Source organism: Eurytemora carolleeae, unplaced genomic scaffold (assembly GCF_000591075.1).
Source record: "Eurytemora carolleeae unplaced genomic scaffold, Eaff_2.0 scaffold75, whole genome shotgun sequence".
NCBI lineage: Eukaryota > Metazoa > Arthropoda > Copepoda > Calanoida > Temoridae > Eurytemora > Eurytemora carolleeae.
Genome location: NW_019396178.1, coordinates 471,702 through 496,634, shown reverse-complemented (window position 1 = coordinate 496,634; position 24,933 = coordinate 471,702). Strand labels below are relative to the sequence as shown.

Sequence of the window (24,933 nt, the reverse complement as noted above, 5' to 3'; positions counted from 1 at the left end):
AACACTAACACTTGGTCTATTTCTAACATTGCATGTTAGAAATGGGCACAATTTTTGAAATCCCGGCCCATTTCAGAGTATAAGTTGATAGCAAAAACTACCAACATTTTATTAAGTATGACGAGGACAACAATTCCCAATTTAAAAATATTTTTTGAAATCAAAATTATTTAAATAGTTTTTTTTTAACATTAAAACACTAAACCGTTTTCAAGAAAATGCCAGGTTTTCCATTTTCGAATGATATATCCTAAATTGGAGTCATTACCGCGTTTTCGAGACAAACACCACACTTTCACGTCATAGATATATGTTTTTGTTCCGTGTATACATATCTATCTTTTTCTCTTCTTATCTGATTAACATCTTGAATATAAATTTCTCAATTTAAACATCAAAACTGTTATCCCTTCACTGTAATGTATAACTACTACAACTACTACCATCTAAAGCCTACAAGCTGCGGTAAGGAATACCAAACAAGATTTTTTTTACCTGATCTATAAAAAGAAACTTTTAATGAGACTATTTTTTAGAAAATTTTTGAATTTTCAGATTTTCCAGAATATATTGAATTTCTAATTTTCTTTGAATTTATTCGCAGATTTCTTCAAATTCTTTAAATGTCGTCTTTTCAATAATAGTTATAGAAAATCTGCGAACATCTTTGTGAATAACGAGAAACTAGAATAATGAGATAATAGAAATAATAATTGAACAAGATCACTTATTTTATTATTAAATTTTATTTTCTCAAAATGTTCCTAAACATGACGTCTGTAGTTTATTGTAGAATTTTTTTACATTTTATGTCGTCGTTAATTAATAATTTTAAAAAAACTAATTCTGAAATCCCCAAATCAGGAGTTTTGAACGTTGAATTTGCGCTCAAACTCAGGATTTACAGACAGAAAGTTTTATATGTCTCAAATGAATCCTAAAGAAGTTTTCCACAACACTGCGTCCTCAGTTCAACTACCTTACATAGCCGGTCACTCCCTTTAAAAATGAAAACTATATTTGAAAATTTCAAAACTTGAATAAAATTCTAAATATTTCAGGTCCTTTTGAAGAATTATGGAAATGCCAGGACTAGAAAAACTTTACGATCGTTTTAATTTTATTACCTGTATACTGTAACATTTATATTATCAAGAAATTGTCATTTTAAAAGGAACACACTAAAAACTTTAGAATGATGGATATCGAGATCAATGCTTGATCCTCTCTTTTTGCTAATCTCAAGACTAATTTAGTCTTCAGATTAATTTCTAGAGATTAGAGATGCGCTCTTTGACTTTTGAAAAACCGGTTTTCATTTTCCCGCATTTGGGTTGTCATATCAATTGGACTAATGATCGATTGAACGAACGTAAGTTTTTGATTAAGGTTTATTAGGACTAATGTTCTTGAATGTGATAAAATATGTCTTTTAACAAGTTATATTAACATGATTAAACTTATGTTAATTTAAATGCTCTAAAAGCCGGTTTGTGAACAGATGAATTTAGTTCAATCGATATAGCATCATGTCTGTATTTGTAATCAAACTTTTCTTTATTACATGAAGTAGGAAATGTGATATCCAACATGAGTGGATTAAAAAGAAAATTAAAAGTTTCCACAGTAAATATTCAGATTAAGTAATCAGGATTAAGGGTATCCAACTCTAAAGTTTTCAGCTCTGAACACTTGACACCCAGGCGCGTATACAGGGAGGGCAGTAGTCCTCTTGCCCCCTTTGGGAGTTCCAGGAGGGGGGCCTAAAAAGGATACCTTTAAAAAGTAACACCTGACAATGACAAAGGTTTGTCAAAATTCCTTGTTAATACAAATAATTGAAATGTTTGTGCAGCAAATCCTAGAAAATTGAAGTATAAATGAGTCGGTAAATGTGAAGATGGAGTAATTTCTATCTAAAGATTTCAAAGAAATTTCATTTTATAATGAAAATTGAATTTTTTAATGATGCTGTGATTAATGATTCAGTTAACTACAGTGGCGCAACTAGGGGGAGAGCGATAATAAAAATTTGGGCTGTCAAATGGACATAAGGGAAATGATCTCAGATTATGAGATGGAAAAAAGATAATTTGCAAATATTCACTTTAAAAAAAAAATGTTTTAAGACAATCTGAACCTGCACCTAAACCTGAACCTGAACCTGAACCTAAAGCTAACCTAAACCTGAACCTGAACCTAAAGCTAACCTAAACCTGCCAACCTGACCCTTGAAAATTCAAAAAATAGAGGAATAAATAGAGGTATTTGTTCACATTTCAATTTATTGAATGATTCAAATTGAATAAATGTACAACGTGTAAATTTTAGGGTACAGTGAAGAAAGACCACATTTCGGAAAACCCTTCATCCTTTCCCTCTACTTTTAAGGCATTTATCAACTATCGGATTTCAAAGACGATCTATATGATAAAGTCGTCTCTCAATTCTCATGTTTATTGGGTCACTATCTACTTTTTCACCCTTTGTCTTCAAATTTGGTATTTAAGATGCAAATCTATCTATCTATCTTGTCTCAGTTTAACGTCAAGCTCTTCCCAGTTTTCTCTCCCCTTGGCGGAAATAAGAAAGCATGAAGTGGGTGGGAGGGTCTGGATGTATCTTGAAGCCCAAATTACTTTGTTTACTTCTTAACTTCCGGTATAGAGTATACCCCAGAGTAAGAAGGCATGTGATAGAGGAGATAGGCATTGTAGGCATGGCTTGGATAATAGGATATATATATATATATATATTACATATTCACTGAAATCTAGACAACTGTGAAAGTTATTTATAACATTTTTATACAGCCTCGAAGATGAAGTGTTGTAACGTCTTGTTTTTACCTCACCAACTCACCTATGCATCTTTACATTGCAACGCGCTTCATCTTAACCCTATCACGCTCGGGCTATTTTTTTCTAACAGAGATGGGGGGTGTTGTCCACCCCCCCCCCTATGATTTTGCTCTTAGAGTTGAGATAAGGGAGTGTGATACATGTCAATAGTCCAACTTTTCAAGGCCGGCTCATAAAAAAAATTAAACCTCTAACTTTAATGATTTATAGGGTGTAAGGGAGGATTTTTAAAAAGTTCAAAAAGTATGTCGAACAAATTTTCAAAAATAGTTATTTTTACTTTTGACAAATATTAACATGCTAGGCTTTTAGGGTGTTTCGCGCCCAATGCCCATCTTTGAGCGGCTTTAACTTTAACCATAAAAAAAAATAAAAGTTTGCGGTTTTCACAATATTTTTTGGCGCATTTTCAAAATTTTACAAAAATTAAAAAGTTTTGAACACAAATTTTTGAAGTTTTGATCATTCATAAACATTCCCTGGGGTACGTCCCACACATTAAAATTTGGTCCCGATCGCTTCCGACGTTTTGACGTTTATTGGATACAAACAAATAAACAAACAGACAGACAAGCTAAATTTATATATAGATAAGTCTTAGTCCTGTAGCTTAATTAATAAAAAAGTTATTAACCATTTTTTTTTGGAATACCGACCCGCCGTTTGACCCTTCTCCACCATACCCTACGCATAAAAATGTTTTTTAGCAGACTTTGTTCACAACTTGATGTTGAAAAAGTGAAGAAGCTTTAGCGATCTATAAATGTAAGCCATTTTTAAGTTATTTAGAAGAAACAACAGGGTTTCAAGAGGTTTTAGACCTCCCTGGAAAGAAAAAAAATTTAATCTTTCCCTGGAAAAATTACTGACTGCACCCTTAAATATACCCCTTCCCTTCTCATACTTTTCCTATCATTCTTTTACTTCCTCTAATTTTTCCCTTCTCCTCTCATACTTCTCCTATTTTTCTTATACTTCCTTTAATATTTCCCTTCCCCTCTGATACTTCTCCTATTTTTCTTATACTTCCTTTAATATTTCCCTTCCCCTCTCATACTTCTCCTATTTTTCTTATACTTCCTTTAATATTTCCCTTCCCCTCTTATACTTCTCCTATCTTTCTTATACTTCCTTTAATATTTTCCTTCTCTCTCATACTTTTCCTATCATTCTTATACTTCCATTGATATTTCCTTTCCCCTATCATACTTCTCCTATCTTTCTTATACTTCCTTTAAGATTTTCCTTCTCTCTCATACTTTTCCTATCATTCTTATCCCTCCTTTAATATTTCCCTTCCCTTCTTAGGCTCTCATATACTTCTATTTCTTATACAGGGTGTCCCAAAAAACATGGGAATTTAGTGACGAAATGGATATCGTCTTTGTTATGAATTAGCATTGTAATACCTAATTTCAAAAGCCATGTCTGCTCGAGTTTATTTTATGAAAAGGTAAAAGACTGTAAAGATGTGTCTATAATGTCTCCACAAGATAAACAGTGAAGACGGACAAGTTTACTCTGTTTGTATACTGCAATTTTCTTGTTTTACTAAGTTCAACCGTATGCAGTCAAAACATAAACAAGCAAAATGTGAACATAGCAGACGAAACTCTTACAGATTACAGCTTTCGCAGTAGGTATCACTATACTAAATTAAAGAATTATCTAAAAAGACGATATCTAATTCGTCACTGAATTCCCATGTTTATTGGGACACCCTGTACTTTCTCTCCGTTTTCCATGTTTCCCATCCCTCTCTCTATACTTAACTTTACCTCTTCGATATCTTTATTCTTCCTCCTGACCCATCTCTTTTTCGTCCCTCCCTTTCTCATGTTTCAACCAATCCCAATCCTTCCATACTTCCCTTGCCTCTTCAATTTCGAATTCGTTAAAACTTCTTCTTTATTTTTATTCGTCTATTCTCTTGTACTTTCTTGTACTTTTGCTATAAAATACATGTTTTTCTTCCAAAAAAAGCTCGCTGTAACAAAGACAAATGCATTTTGAATTGCAGGGAAGAAGAGGATAATTTGTTATAGCCTCATTTATATTTTTACATACAGTCGTCGTCGTTCATTTCAATACAATGAAAACGACTTTCTTTTTATTTAATTGACTTTTACCAAGCTTTCAAACAGCAGAAACAATTAAACATTTAAACAAAGAAATTTTGTCAATTAACAGCTTCTCTTTTTTTTACTTGTAAAGTTGTAAACGTATGTAATCAGTAATTTTAAAATTGATTGTTACGGATCAAAGTATTATTAATAAAAAGTCGTCTTCATTGTATTGAAATAATCGCCGACCACTGTAGATTATTTATCATTGTGCTTATGCTACAAAAATCAAGTAAACTACGTTAGATCCCTTCATATTTTCAATATTTGCCCTGGATTCTGAACTGATAAGACGACTTTCAAATGATTCCGGACTATTTATTTTTGAACAGAATGAAAAGTTCCATGTTATGTCGGCTCAAGCTCTCGACTACTAGTCTATTCAGGGGCAAATTCGTCAACGGAGGCTTAACCTATTTTAACATTCCGTGTGTTTGTGTAAAAGTCCTTTTATGCGAAAATTGTATGCAAAAATTTACTGAACCTGAACCTAAACCTGAAAGAACATCGTAGTTATTTATCTTGCAGAAATGGTACAGCAATGACCTATACAGGGTCACCCACAAAGGATGAGCCTGTAAAGACGATATGAAACTTATGTAAATTGACAATATAAAAGTTAAATTAAGTAGTCGTGTCTTAAATACAGTCATTAAATGGCTATGTCTGATCGTGTAAGAAATTGCCAATATTAAACACTTTTCCAGTCCGGAAAATGATGACATCTTCCACGTTATAGACCATGTAATCGTTTAACAGGGAACCGTTGTGAATCAACCATATCCCACATTCCGTAAAGTTACAGCTTCTGTTTCTTATCATTTGCGGATTCATCCAAATTTCTCTAAGATATAAACAATAATTATTCTGTCCAAAAGTGGAGACATAATTTTATTTTTTACTTTAATAATGAGAATAATAAATATCATTATTCCATGCACCACTTCATAAAAAATAGGAACAATTAATAGGTCCTTTGTTTGTCTGTCCGTTTTTATCTAATAAACGTCAAAACGGCTGAAACGATTGGGCCCAAATGTGTCCGGGATTTAACATGATCCCAAGCAGGCGCGTACACAGGATTTAAGCCAGGGGGGGCAAGATTTCGCGCGAAGCGCGAAAAAAAATTTTTTGCCCCCCCTGGAATTGTTTTGTTCAAAAAGTCAATTACCACCATAAAAATACACCAAAAGACTACATTTTTGGGTGTTGCTAACCTTATAGAGTCTAAAATTCATACTAAATGTATTCCTTTGCTCGAAAAACTAACTTTAACTTTTTAATTTTATAAATTTAGAAATTTATCACTTAACTCCATCACAGCTAACTAAATCAATAATCACAGCATCATTAAAAAATCATATTTTCACTAATAAACGAAATTTCTTCTGAAATTTGTAGATAGAATTTTACTCCATCTACATATTCATAAACTCTTTTAAGCTTCAATTTTCTTGGATTTGCTTGCACAAACATTTCAATAATTTTCTCAGAAGTGAATAAGTGCAAGATCGTTAGGTCTGCTCTCCGTCAAAGTACATCTTGTGTAATGAAGTATTCTCTTTAGAAGGCTCAGAATTACTAAAGGTTGTTTAAAAAAAACGTTTGATTTTAGAAAAAATTTTAAAATCCACGAAAAATATATAATATTTCGCGAATTTTTTTGTTATTGTTTTATATTGTACAAAGAGAAGATGCTCACAGTCACTGATAGAGGAGATAGTCACGATTAAACGTTGTAATACTGTAATAACCAGAAACCTCTGAAATAGGAAAATGACTTTCAGATTCGAGTTAGACCTTTTTAAAAAACCAACGAGCATGGGACACAGCATTTGTGCAGTTTGAAGAAACCCATTTAACTTGATTAATGATTTAATGGGTGTCCATTATTTAAAACTATTTGCTTTGTAACAACACCAAATACACTCAAGTATTGTTCTAATGTCGTCTTCCTGTTGCATTTTTTTCTGGTTTTGACTGTAGTAAAGTCTGATCAAGTCTATTAACACGACTGACGACAGTTTTGAAATTTTGAACGTTCACAGCATTTGTGTGTCGTTCTAAACCCTCAAAAACGAAGCAAGCTACAGGTTGTCCCACAAAACATGAAGACTTCTGAAGGTCGTCTTTGATCTCTGAAATAGTTTACTGGTTTTATTCGTAAATCCAAAGTTAGAAGTAAATTCTAGAGGTATTAATCACAAAATACGCTTAGCATTTCCAAAATGTGGTCTGCTTTTTTGTCATTTCAATATTACCCGAGATATGAAGAATTTCATTCTGATTTCGCTTATATTGGTTTTATTTAGTAAAATTGAAGTCTGAACCAAATTCTTAATATCTCCGGTAACAGCACGAAAATGGCAGACCACATTTTGAAAATTCACGGCCATGGAGAATTTTGTAGTTATTGCTTTAAGCATCATACATATGAAAGTAGGTTGACACTGAATGTCACAAATAAATTCAAAGATCAAGGAAAACTTTCAACTTATCAAGTCATCTTAGTCATCTTGCTACCGTCAGGTCACTGTGGGTCCCATCACATACCCTCGTGTAACGTCAAAGTGACTATTCCCCTTTTTTGACAAATAACAAAAGTATCTATTTCCAATAACCCAACAATTAATAATTTTAAAGAAGTTTTTTTTTCAAATTTATTATTAAATCTTAGATTTGACAGTCACTATATTAATAATAATATTATAATCATTCGTACAATATTCCATTCAAAACATTGTCAATTCAATTTTCAAAAATATCTAAACACTAAAACCATGAACGCGTACATACCGCGGCAAAGCGCCAAGATGGCCGCCTTGTCGGCTTAAACCTTTTTTGAAAACGTTAGAAATGTTAAGAATCCGTACACAGCGCAAATAAATAATAATATAGCGGAAAAACGTCTGAAAATCAGAAAGGAATCAAATAAAAAAAATATCAAAGAATCGTTTGTACAAAAAGTCATGTAGGCAAAACTAAAATGAAATAAATGGACGGGATTATAATAATAACCACAACTTTAACTGACTAGCTTTTTAGAAACAGATTTGAAACTAAGAAAACGGAGAAATGAGGTCTAGGATCAACATGAATCCGAGCCAAAGGGATTTGAAGTATTTTAAAAACGATCTAATAAACTCCTTTAGTTCTCTATATTTACAAATAATGAATTCAGGTCTAAACTCGAATAATTAAAACTATTATTATGAAGCACACGCCCCTGGTCAGCCAACCTTAATATTTGCAGTTTAAAAAGAATCGAGGATAGACAAGAAAGTCGTCTTCCGCTCCAAATAATAAATGCAAATCAACGCGCGCAAAATTAATCTGAAATTTTTCTTCCGCGCCAACGCTGTTGAAGCAACGAAATGAAAAACAGAAGCGTGGCGCGCAACAATAATTTCAGTACAATGCCCCAATGTGTGTTGGCATCGTTTTCTTTCAAGAAAATGGCAGAAAATTAAAGAATGGGACAAGAGCCTTAGCTCCATTAATCAACAGTGATCGAGGCGAGAGATTAGATCAATTCTAATAAACATTCCATCAGATATAAAGAGTAAAGCATGTCTATCGATCCAACAAGAGAACTTGAGAATAATCTTTGATCGATTTAAAACAATTCAGTTTGATCGGATTGATTTCAGACTTTTGCCACAATATGTATAAGATCATAAATTACATAAATTATTTCCAGTTAAAAATTGAAAATACGACAGAGCAAGAGCCTTAGTGGAAGTGCCGAAAGTCCAAATTTGAAGGTGACTTCGTCACTAAAATGATCGGCCAATAGTTATCGATCAAGTAGACTGGTTTCAAATCGTCAAAGACGAATCGTCGACTTAAGTCTTGATTTGATCAATCTATTGTACATGTCTTTGACACGTCCAAGAGCATGCTTAGATCCTTGAATTATCTGATCAGACCAGACAAGCTAGAGATCGTCAATTAGCCTATTCGTCGGGCACTGTGCTGAGCTACTTCTCTTCTTACTGAACTTGGCACTAGTAAACATATATATGAATGATAAATGTTTTATCATCGGTGTCTTTAAAAAGCAGCAAATTGATTGCTCTTGAGGGGGGTTCCCGTCCCACGGTAGGGAGGTCGTCAGACGATCTCGGGAAAGAGATACGGTCGGGATACAGGAGGATCTATCTGGCGGGTTCTTATCAGGGACATGATTTGGAGGTAAATGGAGGATGGGAATCTGAGAATAAATAATCCGATTTAGACCAGATTATATTCCTTTAAGTTTAACTGGAGAATTGTATCCTTGACTGCTGCGAACACAAATCTTATATTCTCAGTATCTGAAATAAAAATAATATTAATTTATGAATTTTTGGACAAGTCATCGGGACATAATAGCAAGATACACATTATCTAACCCCCCCCCCTCCCCCCTATTTTGAGGTGAAATAATATCAAAAAGTTTAAAAACATGATTTAAATGAAACATATACCCTTGTCAAATTAGTATCATATTTTGATGCCAAACTAGAACTACAAACCAAACAAATTACAGGGGACATTAGTTCCAAAACTAACGACCGGGGTTTTGGGATCCCGGCCCATATCCAGAGTAAAAGTCGAAAGTAAAAACTATAACCAACATTTTAATAAACATGACGAGGACAACAATTCCCAATTTTAAACTTTTTTATATCAAAGTTATAATAAGAGTTCTTTTATTTATAATCTCTTGATCGTTTTCAAGACAATGTCAGGTTTTCCATTTTCGAATTTGAAACATTGTCGCGTTTTCGAGACAAAAACCCACTTTCCCGTTTTCTAACACAAAACCCACATGGCCCATTTCTAACACTCAGTGTTAGAAATGGGCCAAATGTTAGTTTTGGAACTAATATCCCCTGGAGTAGTAATTTTTAATGATTATAATAATAATTATTATCATTAACTTAAAAGTTATTATAAAAATGTAAACAAGCTATATAGTACATACATAGCTATAAATAGTACAAACATTTTAAATATTTTTAAAAAAGACAAAAAGGAACTCAGTACATTTGGGCACAAGTTTTTTCAATAATATTTTATCTATCTACAAAAAAAATTAAACATGATTTTCTTTATTTCTGCCAATACTTAATTAACAGAGTATACTTAAAACTAACTAATTAACTAAACAAATGATTAATTTTTACGGAATATACTTTTAATTGAATGTTAAATTATCTTCGTATTGTTCAGTTTCAATGATAATCTTAACCAACAAATAAAAACTTTCCGTGCAAACCATTTCTGTCCACTTAAAACTAACTAATTAACTAATGGTTGAACTCTTTCATAACTTGTTTTTTATAATAGAATGTTAAATTATTTTAGTAAGCGGGATGTAACAATTGATATATAAAGAATTTTAATCCTACCAACCCAGCTCTAACGATAATCTTAACCCACAAAAAAGACTTTACGTTTTGACCATTTCTGTCAACTTTATATACTTAAAACTAAATAAATAACGAAAATATAACGAAAGGACAGAAAACTCTTATAATTAATTTTTACGTAATTTACTTAGTAACGTTAGCAAGCATGAAGGATTTAACCTACCTTCAGTTTCAATGATAATCTTAACCAACACAAAAAGACTTCAATCAAAACATTTTAAGAATTTGCTTTCAAATTCAATATTTAAATTCAGTGTAGTTTTGAGCAGTAGAATAAAAAGTTGATTTTTGTATTTTTCGTTTGTTTTAAGAAGTATCTTGTGGTATTTTCTCGCCCAAATTACTGAATTATTTAAACGATCTCGTTAAGAATATCAAGACAAGAATTTCATATTCACAAGCAATAGCTTTTTTTTTAACATCCATGTACCGTTGGGCCCAGAAATCTGTAGAATAGGAAGACGACTTTTCAAGTTATGATTATTATCAGTCCAATAAATCAAAAACACCGTAATTGTACAGTGTAATGTACAAAGACCCATTTGATATTTCACTTGATTTAAGAGCTTTTGCTAACCTTGTTGCTTTTTCTAATACATACTATTGCAACAAAGTCGTCTTCCTATTCCACAGTTGCTTTCTAACAACATCAAATACACACAAAATTTCATAAATGACGGTATTTTTAAACAAACATACTACTTAAATAAATCGAGACAATACTCATAACTTTTAGACTTACTATTGATAAAAAGGCCTGTTATCAAATTAACTATTAAAACAATACGCAACAATTTTTATAAACCAGAAATTACCAGAAACAAAATATTTACTGTAACTATTTCTAAACTCTATGTTTATTGTTTACGCGTTAAACCTAGATATTTCTGACTACTATCCTAACCTACATATTTCTGAATACTAACTTACATATCGCATGTTTGCGTTAACATTTAACCCATGCCAAACTCTTTTAAAGCAGTCTGCATGATCGTATCCTTTACAGCGCAGAACACCAGCTTTATATTTTCAGTATCTGCATGCCGAAACATTCAACCAGCATGCATCATGTAGACAAATCCAGATCCAGCATGCAAATGAAACAAAAAAAGCATGTTAGTAATATAAAATGGCGTAGCTAACCTGTTGCACAAGTAAAATGTGAGTATATTATCTTCTCTGTGTCTGGGTTTAGGTCTACGAACATACGAAGGATATGCTCTCGAGCATGTATGGCGTCACGCTGCGGACCTAGATACAATATCTAACTAGTATTTAATCTACAATAACGAGAAACTTGTCAAACAAAGTTTGCGGCATTTCGAACATATTCAAAATCCACTGCAGATTCGTAATTCGTAAAATGAACCGATAAATATATTGGCAGAGAAGGCCTTTTTGAAGGATTAACATTGAAAAACTTCAAGGAGAAAGTTTTACTTGATGTTTTGTTTGGAAGCTTAAAGTAAGAATAAAATATAAAAGTAAGAAAAAGAAGAAAATCGTAAATGTCAACAATTAAAAAAAATATCTTGAAAGTGACTTTGATAAAGAAATTGGCAAAACTTGGCCTGAAAAAAATTCCATTAAATTATCCTTTATATTCCACTGGTCATTGTCCGTTGACTGTACAATGTACACTGTACACTGTACACTGTACACTGTACATTGTTATATGTACATTGTACAATCGACAGTGTAATTTAAATTACATTTTAAGAGCATGTTTGACAATTGATATCGATTAGTCCTATATTCAAAATTATGTGTATATCAATTTAAAATCCGACAGTAAATATTTAAAATACGATAAACATGAAACACTAAATTTCAAATTTTTGTTCAATACTGGTTTCTCATAAACCTTCCTGCAAAAATTATAAATGCAGAAATTGCTTTAATGACGTTATTAGCAGGCGTATATTGACTAAATTTAGCACGTTTTAAAAAAGATGCAAAAATAATATTGTGTAATCGGACTACAATAGATTAAGTACAAAAGCATTATCATCGAGCTTTTGGAGAATTATAATTAGATCAAATTTATTGACTAATTTACATTTTTCAAAAAGGTTTATCCAAAATGACATTTGCCCATACGTCACTTCAGGAGAATTTTAAGAGATTATGAGAGTACATTGAGAGTACAAGCGCTATGGATAGGACATATTAGAAGTTTCCACTTGTATATACTAGGAATTTACACTATTTTATATACGTACTTCTTTCTACGATGAAAATCTACTTCTATATACACTTTGCTTGTCTGTTTGTTTGTTTGTATCCAATAAACGTCATAACGGCTGAACCAATCGGTCCCACATTTTGTGTGGGACCTCACATGACCTCCAGAAAGGTTTATTAATGGTCAAAATTTTAAAAATTAAAATCCAACAAAATTCGATTCGTCATTAAATTTTGAAAATCCACGAGTTTTTTTTTATAAAATCCGCGAACTTTTTTGTTAGTTTTTATTTTAAAATGTATACAAAGAGAAAATGTTCACAATTGAAATAGAAGATGCGCCCTGTAAGCCTAGTATAATAAATTTCAGTAGAACAAAAATATCAAAACCATATAAGATCAGACGTTCCGAGAAATGGGGGTAAAATTTACTATAAAACCTTTTTTTTGCAATTAACAAATAACGCGGAATAGATTTGTTTAATTTGCAACTCAGGGCCCACTTAGGACAAGAAAATAAGGAGTTAAAATATCTTGAGTTTTAAAAATAAGTCAAGTTTGGATTCTCATATTTTGTTGTTGTTTCATTTGGAAAAGAGTTAGTTTATAGTTCTACTTGCTAAGTACAGTTTTTAGCTAGACTATTTGACCTGTAGCAACAGTAAAGTGAGAATAACACATTCTGTCTGGATCAGGGTTGGCATTTAGATAAATTTTACAGATAAAATCTCTAGCACTCTTGTGGTCTTGCTGGGGACCTAGAGACTTGAGTAGTAAACTTACAGATACGCTAAAACCAAAAAGTTCTATACTCTGCGAGTTAAATAAATGTTTGCATAGATATATCTAGCTTGTCTGTCTCTTTTTTCCTGTCCAATAAACGTCAAAAAGGCTAAACTGATGGAGGAAACATTAATGGCCGATCGAATTCAAAACCATCAAACTTTGTGAAATTTTGAAAAATGCACTAATGTAAACAGCAAAAATCTGCAAAGTATCAAAATGTAACATTTTCAATGTAAACTAGAAAAAGTTGTTGAAATTAAAGTGACATAAGTTATCGCAAAGTGGAGGCGCAGAGCGCCCTATAAGGCCAATATCAAATGCCAGATATTTAAACCAGAAATATTTGCTTATAAGACATCTCAAACAGGATGAAATAGTTCACCGTAAACTTTTAACTAGATGGAGTTGATCACCAGATACTTAAAACCAAATACTTTCACCCAGATAGATTTGCTACCAGATACATTAAACCAGATATAATTATTTACCAGATACTTCAAACAAACCAGATGGAATTGCTGACCAGATATTTTTAACTCTTTCAAATTGCTAAGCAGAAATTTTAAACCAGATAAAATTGCTTGACAGATACTTTAACTCAAAAAAAGACTCAATTACCATTGAAGCAGATTGAATTGTTTACCAGTGCAGATACTTATGACCAGATTAAATTGTTTACCAGATACTTTACACCAGATTAACTTTGCTTAAAAAATACTCGAGTTCAACTGAAATTGGTTACCAGATATTTTAAACCAGATACTTTGTGTGAACCAGATGGAATTGCTTACCAGATACTAAAAACCAGATAGAACTGCTACCAGAACCAGATAGAATTATTTAAGAAATGAAATCGTTAGTCAATTTCTCCAAATATTAAATATATCAAATGGAATTTTCATTAAAACGTTGTTATTTGATCATTATAAAATTGTTTTACGCAATATTGTGATTATTACCATCATATTCCGGAAAGTAGTCTACAAGATGAGAATACATAATCTTCTCCTCTAATAAATCTTTCTTGTTCAAGAATAGAATAACGGAGCTATGCTGAAACCAAGGGTAGGTGATGATTGTTTTAAACAATGCTTTGGATTCCTCCATACGATTCTAAAATAATAAATATGTTTCACAAATATGTTAATACAATGTACAGTGGTCGGTGATTATATTAATACAATGAAGACGACTTTTTGATTTAAGTTTTGATTATTAACAAGCTTTTTTCGAATTAAAAGTTTGCAAACAATCAAAAAGAAGCTTTTTAATTGACAGCTTCTCTTTGTTTCCATGTTTATGTGTATCCATGCTGTTTAAAAGCTTGATATAAATCAAATTGAAATCGAAAGTAGTCTTCATTCAAAACTACGTTCCTCGTCAAACAAAACAAACAATTCATTAGGCATTAAGATAAAAAACAATTTTTTGAGGCAAATATTCTCTTTTTTAACTGATTAAATTAAAATAAACGAAATATTTTTAAAAACTTGTTTTGCGAAGAATTTTTTTTTTAATTTTTTCTTTTTCAGATCTTCAAATATCATTTCCCCAAATATACACCCCTGCCGAAATAAGTAATAGTGTCCGAAATTTAATGAATTTGAGCCGTGTCTCAAATCCGCCAAAAACCGGTTTCAATTGAGCACCGGCTTAAATCTTGAAACATTGAATACAATTATAAGTGGAGCCAACCATAATTGAGCCGCGTCTCAAATTTAACCCAAAGCTCAAATTCTTTAAATTCGGCCTCTGGTTTATCAAATAAAAAAGGTTGATAATTGCAAAGATTATCTACACTTTTCAAACCAATGTGTAAAAATATTAATTTAACAGCACTTCAATTCTTTTTTTGTCCGGTTGTTTTTCAAAGATAAAAAATGAGTTTGAAAAATCCTGATTGCGATTTTTTGTTTGGTTTAATCTAGCTTACCTCGTTGTCTGACTCGAAAAGAATTTGATCGTACTCCGAGAGCGCTACAAGGAAGATTATGGACGTTACATTCTCGAAGCAGTGAATCCATTTACGCCGCTCCGACCTCTGCCCCCCAACATCAACCATCCTAAACGTAAACAAACAATGAAAACAAGTAAAAACTGGTTTCTGACATCTTGTCAAAGGGTTACCCACAACGGATAAGACTTCAGAGACGACTGTACAGAATTTATTCAGTTACTTTTCTTACACTCAGGGTTCTCTGTAGCCGTTAACTTGTTAATTCGTTTTGCCGAATTATTAGAGATCCCTTTTTTAAGGCATATGACAAAATCTGGCATTTTTAAAGTTATGTACTAAGATTATCATGACATCATTAAAGTATCCTTTTGTGGGTAACCATGTAACTTGGTTGTAACTTAGTTTGAAGACCATAGATACATGGATTTCAGGCTACAAATTTAGTGATAAATGAATAAAAATTAGGTCGGCTTGTTAAAACGTTAAAAATGAAGTATGTATTCACAAACGAGGTAAATAAGGTTGAACACAAATAAATCACTTAAGGATTTTTAAAACGCTACTTTTTAAAAACTACTTTCACCTTCTCCTGGAACCCGAAAATCTACCAATGCTATCAACTATTATAATTATCTCGACAGCAATTCTTTCTTAAGAGAATTTACCGTGACTGAAGGATTTTAACAACTAAATTACACTACTATTACGCTTTCTCGTTAAGAAAAATTGGTTGTCTTTATAATAACACCACTTTCTACAGTAGGGTGTGTAGCGATGATATGACATCAACTACAGTCTACAGTGCAAGTTATGTACTCCAAGTACTCCACACTGTGCCTGAAAACGATCCCGTCCAGGTCGAAGGGATACTCAATGATGCCGGTGGTGGGGACCCTGGACCTGAGAATATCCTGCTCAGTTGGCAAATATTCAACATCACAGATTCTTTCCAGATCGTCAAGGAAACTAGAAGTAGAACCAACCAGTTAAATCTAAGGTTAAACCTTTTCGTGGATGGCGCTGACTACATTGACAGATCTAGATATCAACAATATCATCTTTTAAATTGAAGAATTTAAGATTTATTTCTGGGCTATACTTGATATATCCTTTACAAAGTCAAAAAAGGGTGGTTGACGGTTGTGATTGTGTCCGATGACTCGATTCTATCCACCAAGTAGAGGTGAATCGACTAGCCAGTAATAAAAGCATAAAGAAGACAATAAGACTTTAAATATGTTTTGGTCTTTGGATAACACAATAACACTATAAATTGATATTTAAAAAAAAATATCAGAAAGCCTCGTAATTCAAGTATCAAACAAGTCTCAGCTTTATAAATTGAGACGGTTATGCAGTATATCAATGTATATTTTCAAAACTTAGTAACAAAAATTGAATCCTACCAGGAAATGAATAGTTAAAAGTATTGAAAGAGTTAGAGAAGGAAACCAATAATATTCCCATTCTTATCTTTTTATTACATCATCAATAATAGCAGGAAATAAGAGAATTGGCAACGACTCCTCTTTTGCAAATTTCCCTGAATAATCACCCCCCCCCCCCTTCTTCTTAAACAATATTTTTTTTATCCATTATAAATAAATGAATAAATAAAACAGTCACCCATCAATCCGAAGAGAGGGAAACGCACTACCTCCAAAGGAAGTAGCTGAGTATCATTGGTGGTTGGCCACACTGGACCAAAGTGTGGACCACCAAGCATGGGCCAAGTTCAATGGAGTACTGCCACAAAACAAGCTCACACTTACCACATGCATGAAAATCCTGTCTGTACCTTCATGAATATCAATGTAGCTGAATAATGAATATTCCAAAAAAAAAATTATTTTGAAAAACATCGTTAAGGAATTGCATTTGAAGTGTACAGTGGAAAAATACAAAGTATTCAACAATTTTATCCAGTCCCCCCCCCCCTCCCCATCCCCGTGTAAAAAGTTTTTGATATATATCTCAGATTTATCTCTCTTTCATTCGACCATTTTATGAAGCAAAGTTTTAGAAGGTGAAAACAAATCTTTTGAAAAAAAAATTGAATTTCAAAATGTCATATGACCATCAGGTTGAAAATTGGTCGAAAAGTTAAGTATTTATTTATACAGAAGAATAAATTTGAATAAATATTCATTTGACCTTGATTTATGAGAATTAACGATGTAAATTATGACTTCCTTTATCAATTTTGATCTCAGTAAGTTTAAATATATTTTTGAGAAGGTCAATTCACTGCAGAAGAGGAAGTGAAAAAAAACGCTTGAGATAAAACTTGGACATTTTATTCTAACGTTTTTGATTATTTTTGTTGGATAAAAATTGTTTTTTTTTACTTAAACAAAAAATAAAAGAGGTGGGATTTTCAATCGATTTATCAATTTACTAATTGAACCTAGTTAAGTTGACAAAATTTTCCTTTAATTTTTTAAATCAAGGGCAAGTAAATTAAACATAATTTATCTCGAAGGTAACTAATTTTGAATATACAATACATACTGTGAAATATCTAAATTACTAAATTACTGCGGATTGTCATTTCTAATTTACACGCTAAAATCGAGTAAAAATAAGTAATTACCAATGGAAATGTTTGCTCTTTATTTAAGTCATTTTTACCTATGTCACTTTACTATCGTTTAATTTATCAATTAACATATTCATTTCCATTTTTTTCATTGAGAAATTCTGATCCATTTCTTATAAGTTGGTATCTGAAAGTGGAATCCTGGATGTAAATCAAATCTTTTTTTAAAATTTTAAAGACAGTTACAAAAACAAGATAACCTCCTTTGTCACAACAAAATTCTAAAATGTAATGCCTAGGCACTCATAATGTTGGTGGAGAATGTCTGCAGCCACAACTTATGGTTCCTTAGTTCAGAAATATGACCTGGAACAAGAAGGTCGTCTTTGATCAGCAGCTAGTTGATGTCTTTACTCAAGTTGGACGCATTCGACCATATGCAGGAAAATGATAGTTTAATTTAAACCTTAAAGGGACTAAAAGCGTAATTTAAAGTGACCCTCCAAGTAACCACAATTAAAAACAATCGGGTTTTAAAATTAAAGACTTACTTTAAGCTTTGAAATTAATTATTTCATAAGAGATTACGATTCTTCTTCGTTTCTCTAATTTCCGGATGTTTAACAAACCTGGTTGAAGGTTAAGGTTTGTGTTAAGCTGAAAGCTGAAGAATGAGTTTAACTCGTTGGAAACAAGTTTAACTCGGTCCCAGTCTCCAGGTGGTGAAGCGCATTGAGCTGGGAACATTGTGCGTAGTGGAAGGAGAGTATTAATTTCTTTACAGTAACCAGCTTTATCTAGGAGGTACTTTTTTGGCCAACCATATCACCTTCAGTCATGGAAACGTTTACTAATAAATTAATATCTACAAAACCTACCAATCTCTCGTACAAAGATTGTAGACGATATTCTGCGACGAAATCTTCTCAACCTTTCTCTAAGCTGACAAACCTACACCAGAAACTCAACGCTCTTATAGCTTCGTACACTTTAACCCCCTGGATTTGTAATCCTCTATGACACTGGCTTGTTTACCTGAATCTGATCTCCTCTAGGTCGAATGGGTACTCAATGATTCCTGTTGTAGGAACCCTAACTCTGAGGATATCCTGCTGAGTTGGAAGATAACCAGGTTCTGCTACTCTGTCTATATCCGTCAGATAACTAAATAGGTTTATATACTCTAACTACTCGTATACAACTACTAGTTTCATGGTAGAGGGGTATACATTTTTCAGAGAGGGACGGGGGGATTGCATCAGGAGTATATATTTTCAAGAAAATGAAAAACTAAAATATTGGACATCAAAAGACAAGTTTTTATTATTACTTATTCCCCCCCCCCCCCTAAATTTAGTTTATTTTCCCTAATTCAGATAATAAAGCCCTGCAAACAATATTTTCGCTCCATTTCGCTTTTTCGTAAAAATTACAAAAAGGGGGGGGGGGGGACTTGCGAATAGGTGACAAATTTTCATCCCCATGTTTCAAAATATCTTCTTCAAATGTATACCCCTTTTATTACCAACGATCGAAATAGGTTAAATCAGCCTAATACTGTCTTTACTATTTTTTTCCGAAAAAACATTAGTAAACGGATTTTGTGTACATCGATATCGTCAATTTTTAATCCATTTATTTTTTGTTAATAAAAATTTAATTTTCATAGCCTTACCCCGTATTGTATATTGCAAATTGAAAAATATGAAATCAGAGCTAAAAATTTCAAAGCGTATGAGCTACATATAATCAACCTTGTCCTTCACCCGCTTAGAACAATTGAAAATTAAAATTTTGTTTGAAAACTATTCTAAAATTCGAATTGTTTACGTGATTATTACCTAATTTATATACAACTATCTACAGTTTACTTTCGAGTAAAGAAAAAGAGGACTTTGAATATAAAAAAGCTTTTAATCATTTAATGTATAGTTAGTAAGCGTGAAACATATATATGAAACACTAATACAGTAGTAAATACTGCTGTGTTTTACTCATAAGCAGCATTTACAAAAAGCATTTTCCGATAAAATCGAAACTGACCATCGCAAATGGCTATTTGTGGCCAAAAAAGCCGGTTATACAAGTGATATTTAATTTTTTCAAAATATGTCGATATGGGTATCAAAAGCCTAATTCAACGCAGCAAACGCTTTGTAAAAATATTCGAAAACATGCGATCTAAAGGCATTAAAGTGGAAAAAATTAAGGAAATCACAAATTCGGCCGTTTTCCCTAGTTTTTCAGCTCCAACTTGACTATTTTTCATTATTTTGTAAACGCTTTTTTCCCGTTGAATTTGGCTTGGAAAGGCGGATAAAGATGTTCATATCGACGTATTTTGAGGAGAGAAAAAAAACACTCTTACCTGCGTTTTTTTATCACAAAAGGCCATTTGCGATGATAAATTTTAATTTTAGCGAAAAATTCCTTTTGTAAATGTTTCTTTGAATTAAAAAATACATTAGTGTTTACTACTTGGAATTGATTCCTCTCAAATTTGTGAAAAATCTTTCACCCTTGTTAGTTAGGTTTTTTTTAACAAAAAATTATCCCTGAATTAAATAAGTATCTAGGTATCATTAGGGGAGAAATACATTATTAACGAGTTCAGCGCAGCAAAGACAAGGAAGAATAAGGTAATAATATATCCCAAACAAGAAATTATCCATTTTAGCCATCTCACCTCAAGTATGTTGCAAAAGAGAAATATTATAATTCAATGATGATTTTTTATAATGTCAATTCAAAGTATACCATTAATACTTATGTATGAATATAACCAATTGATAACCCCCCCCCCCTCCCCCTGTTTAGCAAAAAATTCTAGAAACATGACCAGGCAGGTGCTAGCTCCATTTTCTTGGATTGATGGAAAACGAAAATAATTTTTTTTTTTAAATTATAATTTCCCATTTATCTCCTTCATTTTAAAACAGAAAAATTAAAATACAAAATACATTTTGGGAAATTCGGATTGAGGGAATTTCAAGAATCTGTTAACAATTTTTCCATGATATTAACAACATTAAAACCCATAACCTTTGCAAAGTAATAAATGATTTACCAATCCAAGAAAATTCATAGTAATAAATTTTACTTAAAACTGACTTAGTTTTTTAATAAAATGCTTTTGAAATAGAAATATGCACAATTGCACATACAGCAAATTTGTAGGTTAAGCAAGTATTTTTTGTTGCAAACATGTTTTTTTTCCATTAAATAACTTTACAAGATACTTACTACTTGGCTGAATCTGTGAGTTGATATTCTCTTCTTCGTCCGTAACAGTCCTGAGTAGAAAAAATTACAAAATTTATCATTATTCCCGGATTTTTTCGTTCACAACAATTTTTCCAACTCCGGAACCAAGTCGTCCCAATAATATTTATTATGACAATAAAGTAAATATACAATTTTTTATCTTTTTGTCTTTTTGTAAAAAAAAAGTTTCGGAGAAGGTATACAGAAAAGGTTAATATTAAAGATTTAAAAACTATTTGCACAGAGGTCAGAAAACGTCATTAATTGCATGGCGTCCATCTTGCAATAATTTTTATGTACATTGTAATAATTACATCAAAAGACATGAAATCTGCCACAAAAAAGTATCTTTTCTCATTAAATCTGCCACAATATCTTTAAGATAATCCCCTGGCGTACTAATTCGCAATTTTGTTTTCTTCAGAATAATATTGATCACCTGAATGCCATTATCCGCCCAGAGTTCTTTAATTGCCTCGACATACGGAGACTCAAACGCCGTCACCGTCTCGTAATCTATACTTCGAACCAGGTCCGCTTTCTCCTACATAATCAATTATACAATCAACAAATCAATAATGAAGAAATGGTATGGGGTCTAAAAGCCACCCCAGTTACCCAGTTTGGGATACCAAGACCGCCAACGGGGTTAAGCACACAAGCATAAATAGTTATTTTTAAGAAAATTCAGATTCCAAAAAATTTCATTTTTAACATTAAATTATTTTTAAGATTTATAACGGGACCTTAATTTCTTTAAGTTCCCATGAAAATAAAAAATGTACTTTTTTTGATTAACTTATTAAGTATTAAGAAAGTATTATGTATCAAATCAATTTGTCAAAAATACTCTAATTCGTCGCTTTAAAAAACAAGACTCTTCCTTATTATATGTTTGCTTTGTGTTTTAGTATGTTTTTTGTAACTTACCGCACAGTTTGGGTTCTGATACTGTATCTTAAGAAGCTCCATAGCTCTGATCATTGACTGCATGGCCATGAAGATATTTTGAAACACGAGTTTAATATAGGACTTCTTGTCTTCATCTGAATAACCAGCTCCATGAATAATCCTCATCTGTTTGATAAATGTGGATTTCCCAGACTCTCCCGTTCCTAGGAAACAAAAATACAATTAGATAGTGTTATTAATCGGTTTATTTAAATATTAACAAAATTTCCAAAAATTTCAAAATGGTCCTAGGTTAAGTTAGCTTTTATCCAACTAAGCAATATTTTTATTCTAAAAAATCGATCCCGAAGCGATAGTTATAATGCAAGTTGGTTTTCGGATCGTTTATTGACTGTCAAGGTCAAAATTTGGTCTACTGTAAAAACAGCAAATTCGAAAACGATTCCTTTTCTTACACTATGCCAAATTTTGACCCTAAAAGAAAATATAGCCAATACACGAACCAACCTAATACAAATTATTTCAATTAGATCCTAGATTTGTACAAAAATATTCTTTTGTGATAATTTTAAAGGATGATAAAATATTCAATCAAAATTAAAAAGAGGGCAAAATCTTTAGAATGTAAAAACTGTGACGGTACATGGGGCTTGACAGTTTAACCTTAAAAAATACCATGTTTTACATTTCAATTTATAGCTTCTACTTCCATCCAAAAAGAATTTCAAGGAATAGACTTAAAAATGATAAATATTATATTTCTATTCAAACATATAACATATATCAAACATTTAACAAATATTTGAACTATGATTATATTTCGAATGCATAGCTGCCTTATCAATCTTTTACAACCTAATAAGATTGACAAAACTGTGCTTTTCAGTAAAATACAAAAATAAAAAATTTAAAGACAAATTAAGAAAAAAAATTGACTAACATAATTGATAATTCCAGTGCTTAGGATCCGTATACGTTGGATCCGCAAGATTTTGGCTTCCTGGATCCGGATCCGCAACAATATACGGATCCACAGATCCGGATCCAAGGGGTAAAATATAAACCAAGGACTGAAAAAAAACTTATTTACTCGTAAAACCCAAATCTGAACTTTTGAGAAAAAGAAAGATTATAAAATTTTCCTCATTTCTGAATGGTTCATCAAGTTTTAGGATAAAATTAAGCGAAAAAAATAAAACAAAAAATTTGAATTTTTTGTCGTTTTATTTATCTCATGTAAAATTTTAACAAGTGTATAGAGGTGACCGGAGGGTTAAGCAATATTTGAAAAAATGTAAATTGATGATTGATTAAAGTTGATTTCTATGTGCATCTGAAGGCGAGCACCTTAAATGAGAGAAAAAATGTATGCAAGTGACTTAGATGTTTTAGTTTAAAGAAAATTGCGTTAACAAAATTCTGACGTTTGTTCCACAAAATTTTGGTAAGCTCTAAACGTAACCACAAACAAAATGAATTTCAGTTTAGCCATAAAGACAAACATACAGCAAAGTACGGCTGAACCAATTTAAAAGAAACCCCAGTTTAAATTGATAAAAAAGGTACAAAAATTCGTAAGCCAAACATGATAGAGATAAGAGGCAAGGTCATAAGTAAAGTTTTACTAGATCGAAATATCAAGAATAAAATAATGGTATTAAAACTTGGAGAGCAAATCTTTATTGGACTGGAGAAAAGCACGACTATTTCAATATTACCCTAACCTAACTTGAGGGGACAGTGTAATACATTCTCAAAAAAAATCTTAATTTCCCCTTTTTGAAACTGGAGAGACACAAATTGAAACATCTTAATGAGAGATTCCATTTTAGAATGAGAAATAAAATAAAGGAAAAATTAAGATTAAAAATGAAAGCGAGTTAAGCGAGTCAGAGAGAAACAGTAACAAAGTTCATGTGGGGAAAAGAAGAAAGTTTTGAAAGGTAATTTAGGCTCTGTCCTAGTAGAAGTAACATTGAACCAAGATGTCTTTGGATAAAAATATCTGAATAAAATGAAAATATTCGAAAAGTCTACGAGTAAGCTTAAGTGAGTTACGCAGCTATCAGAATTAAATATACACATTCTAGAACATAGAATACGCTTTCTAGAACACCGAATACTCACCTAATAATAGAAGTTTCAACTCCCTTCGGGCATCTCTTTTATCTTTACGTAATTGTCTTTCAATTTCAGCATTGATTCTTTTTTGTTCCTTCTGCTCCTCAGAAAGACAGCACGCCATGATGGATCAGTTCTATATTTCACTAGGTTAAACTTGAAAGCATGTTTGATCAAGACGAACGTATATCTCCGGGTTCAGCTCCGATATATCTCCGGGTAGGGGTTAGAGCTAGGCCGGAAGCATCAGAGCTCTGGTTTGTTTCACCTTTAAACCTCAACTAACTACATGGTTTCTTATCAAAGCCTATCCCAGGCAAGGGCATGGGAGTTTAAAGGCTTAGAAGCCATACATTCAATGTCTTACAAGTAAAAAATCGATACAAACTTGATTCACTGAGTAGTTCAGACAGAGAACAAAATGGGAGAAGTTTCAGACATGCGCAGAAGGTTTTAGTTTTGGGATTCAGGAGAGTAGAAACCTCGATAGCTGGGACCGAGGAGGTAGTAACTACTGGGACCGAGTACTTTAAAAAACATTTCATTGAACATATTTATTTAACAATTAAACTACATAATATAATAAGAACTAAACTTAATGTACTTCTAGAAACATCTAAAACAATTACTTTCAACTTCAAAATTAAAAACACATTGCAAGTAAATATTCATAAATAGTCCAATTCATACCAATTTCAATTTCTATAGGTTCATTAATTGTGTACAATTTATCAGAAATTTTACTTAAAGGGGGTTGATAATGAAATCT

General features: G+C 32.0%; 1 protein-coding gene across 5 annotated transcripts; it reads right to left on the bottom strand.

The window, feature by feature from the left end:
* Window positions 1–7,627: 7,627 nt before the first annotated feature.
* Window positions 7,628–24,616, bottom strand: LOC111697305 (guanine nucleotide-binding protein G(q) subunit alpha). Of its 5 annotated transcripts, none has more exons than XR_002764261.1 (10): window positions 24,171–24,611; window positions 22,062–22,246; window positions 21,571–21,675; window positions 21,111–21,160; window positions 18,903–19,031; window positions 15,305–15,434; window positions 14,331–14,484; window positions 11,545–11,652; window positions 8,637–9,300; window positions 7,628–7,893 (listed from the first exon to the last, which is right to left on the bottom strand). XR_002764261.1 is itself a non-coding variant. In XM_023467253.1 (10 exons), exons 1-9 carry the CDS (start codon window positions 24,286–24,288, stop codon window positions 11,355–11,357), a joined length of 1,062 nt encoding a protein of 353 aa, XP_023323021.1. In that variant the 5' UTR covers window positions 24,289–24,616; the 3' UTR covers window positions 9,211–9,300; window positions 11,332–11,354. The 5 variants fall into 5 exon arrangements, 4 of the variants coding, with proteins under 4 accessions (XP_023323019.1, XP_023323018.1, XP_023323021.1 ...); XM_023467253.1 differs by lacking the exons at window positions 7,628–7,893; window positions 11,545–11,652; window positions 18,903–19,031 and adding exons at window positions 11,332–11,437; window positions 13,236–13,343; window positions 16,166–16,294 and having other exon boundaries at window positions 9,211–9,300; window positions 24,171–24,616; XM_023467252.1 differs by lacking the exons at window positions 7,628–7,893; window positions 11,545–11,652 and adding exons at window positions 11,332–11,437; window positions 13,236–13,343 and having other exon boundaries at window positions 9,211–9,300; window positions 24,171–24,614.
* Between the last annotated feature and the right edge of the window lie 317 nt (window positions 24,617–24,933).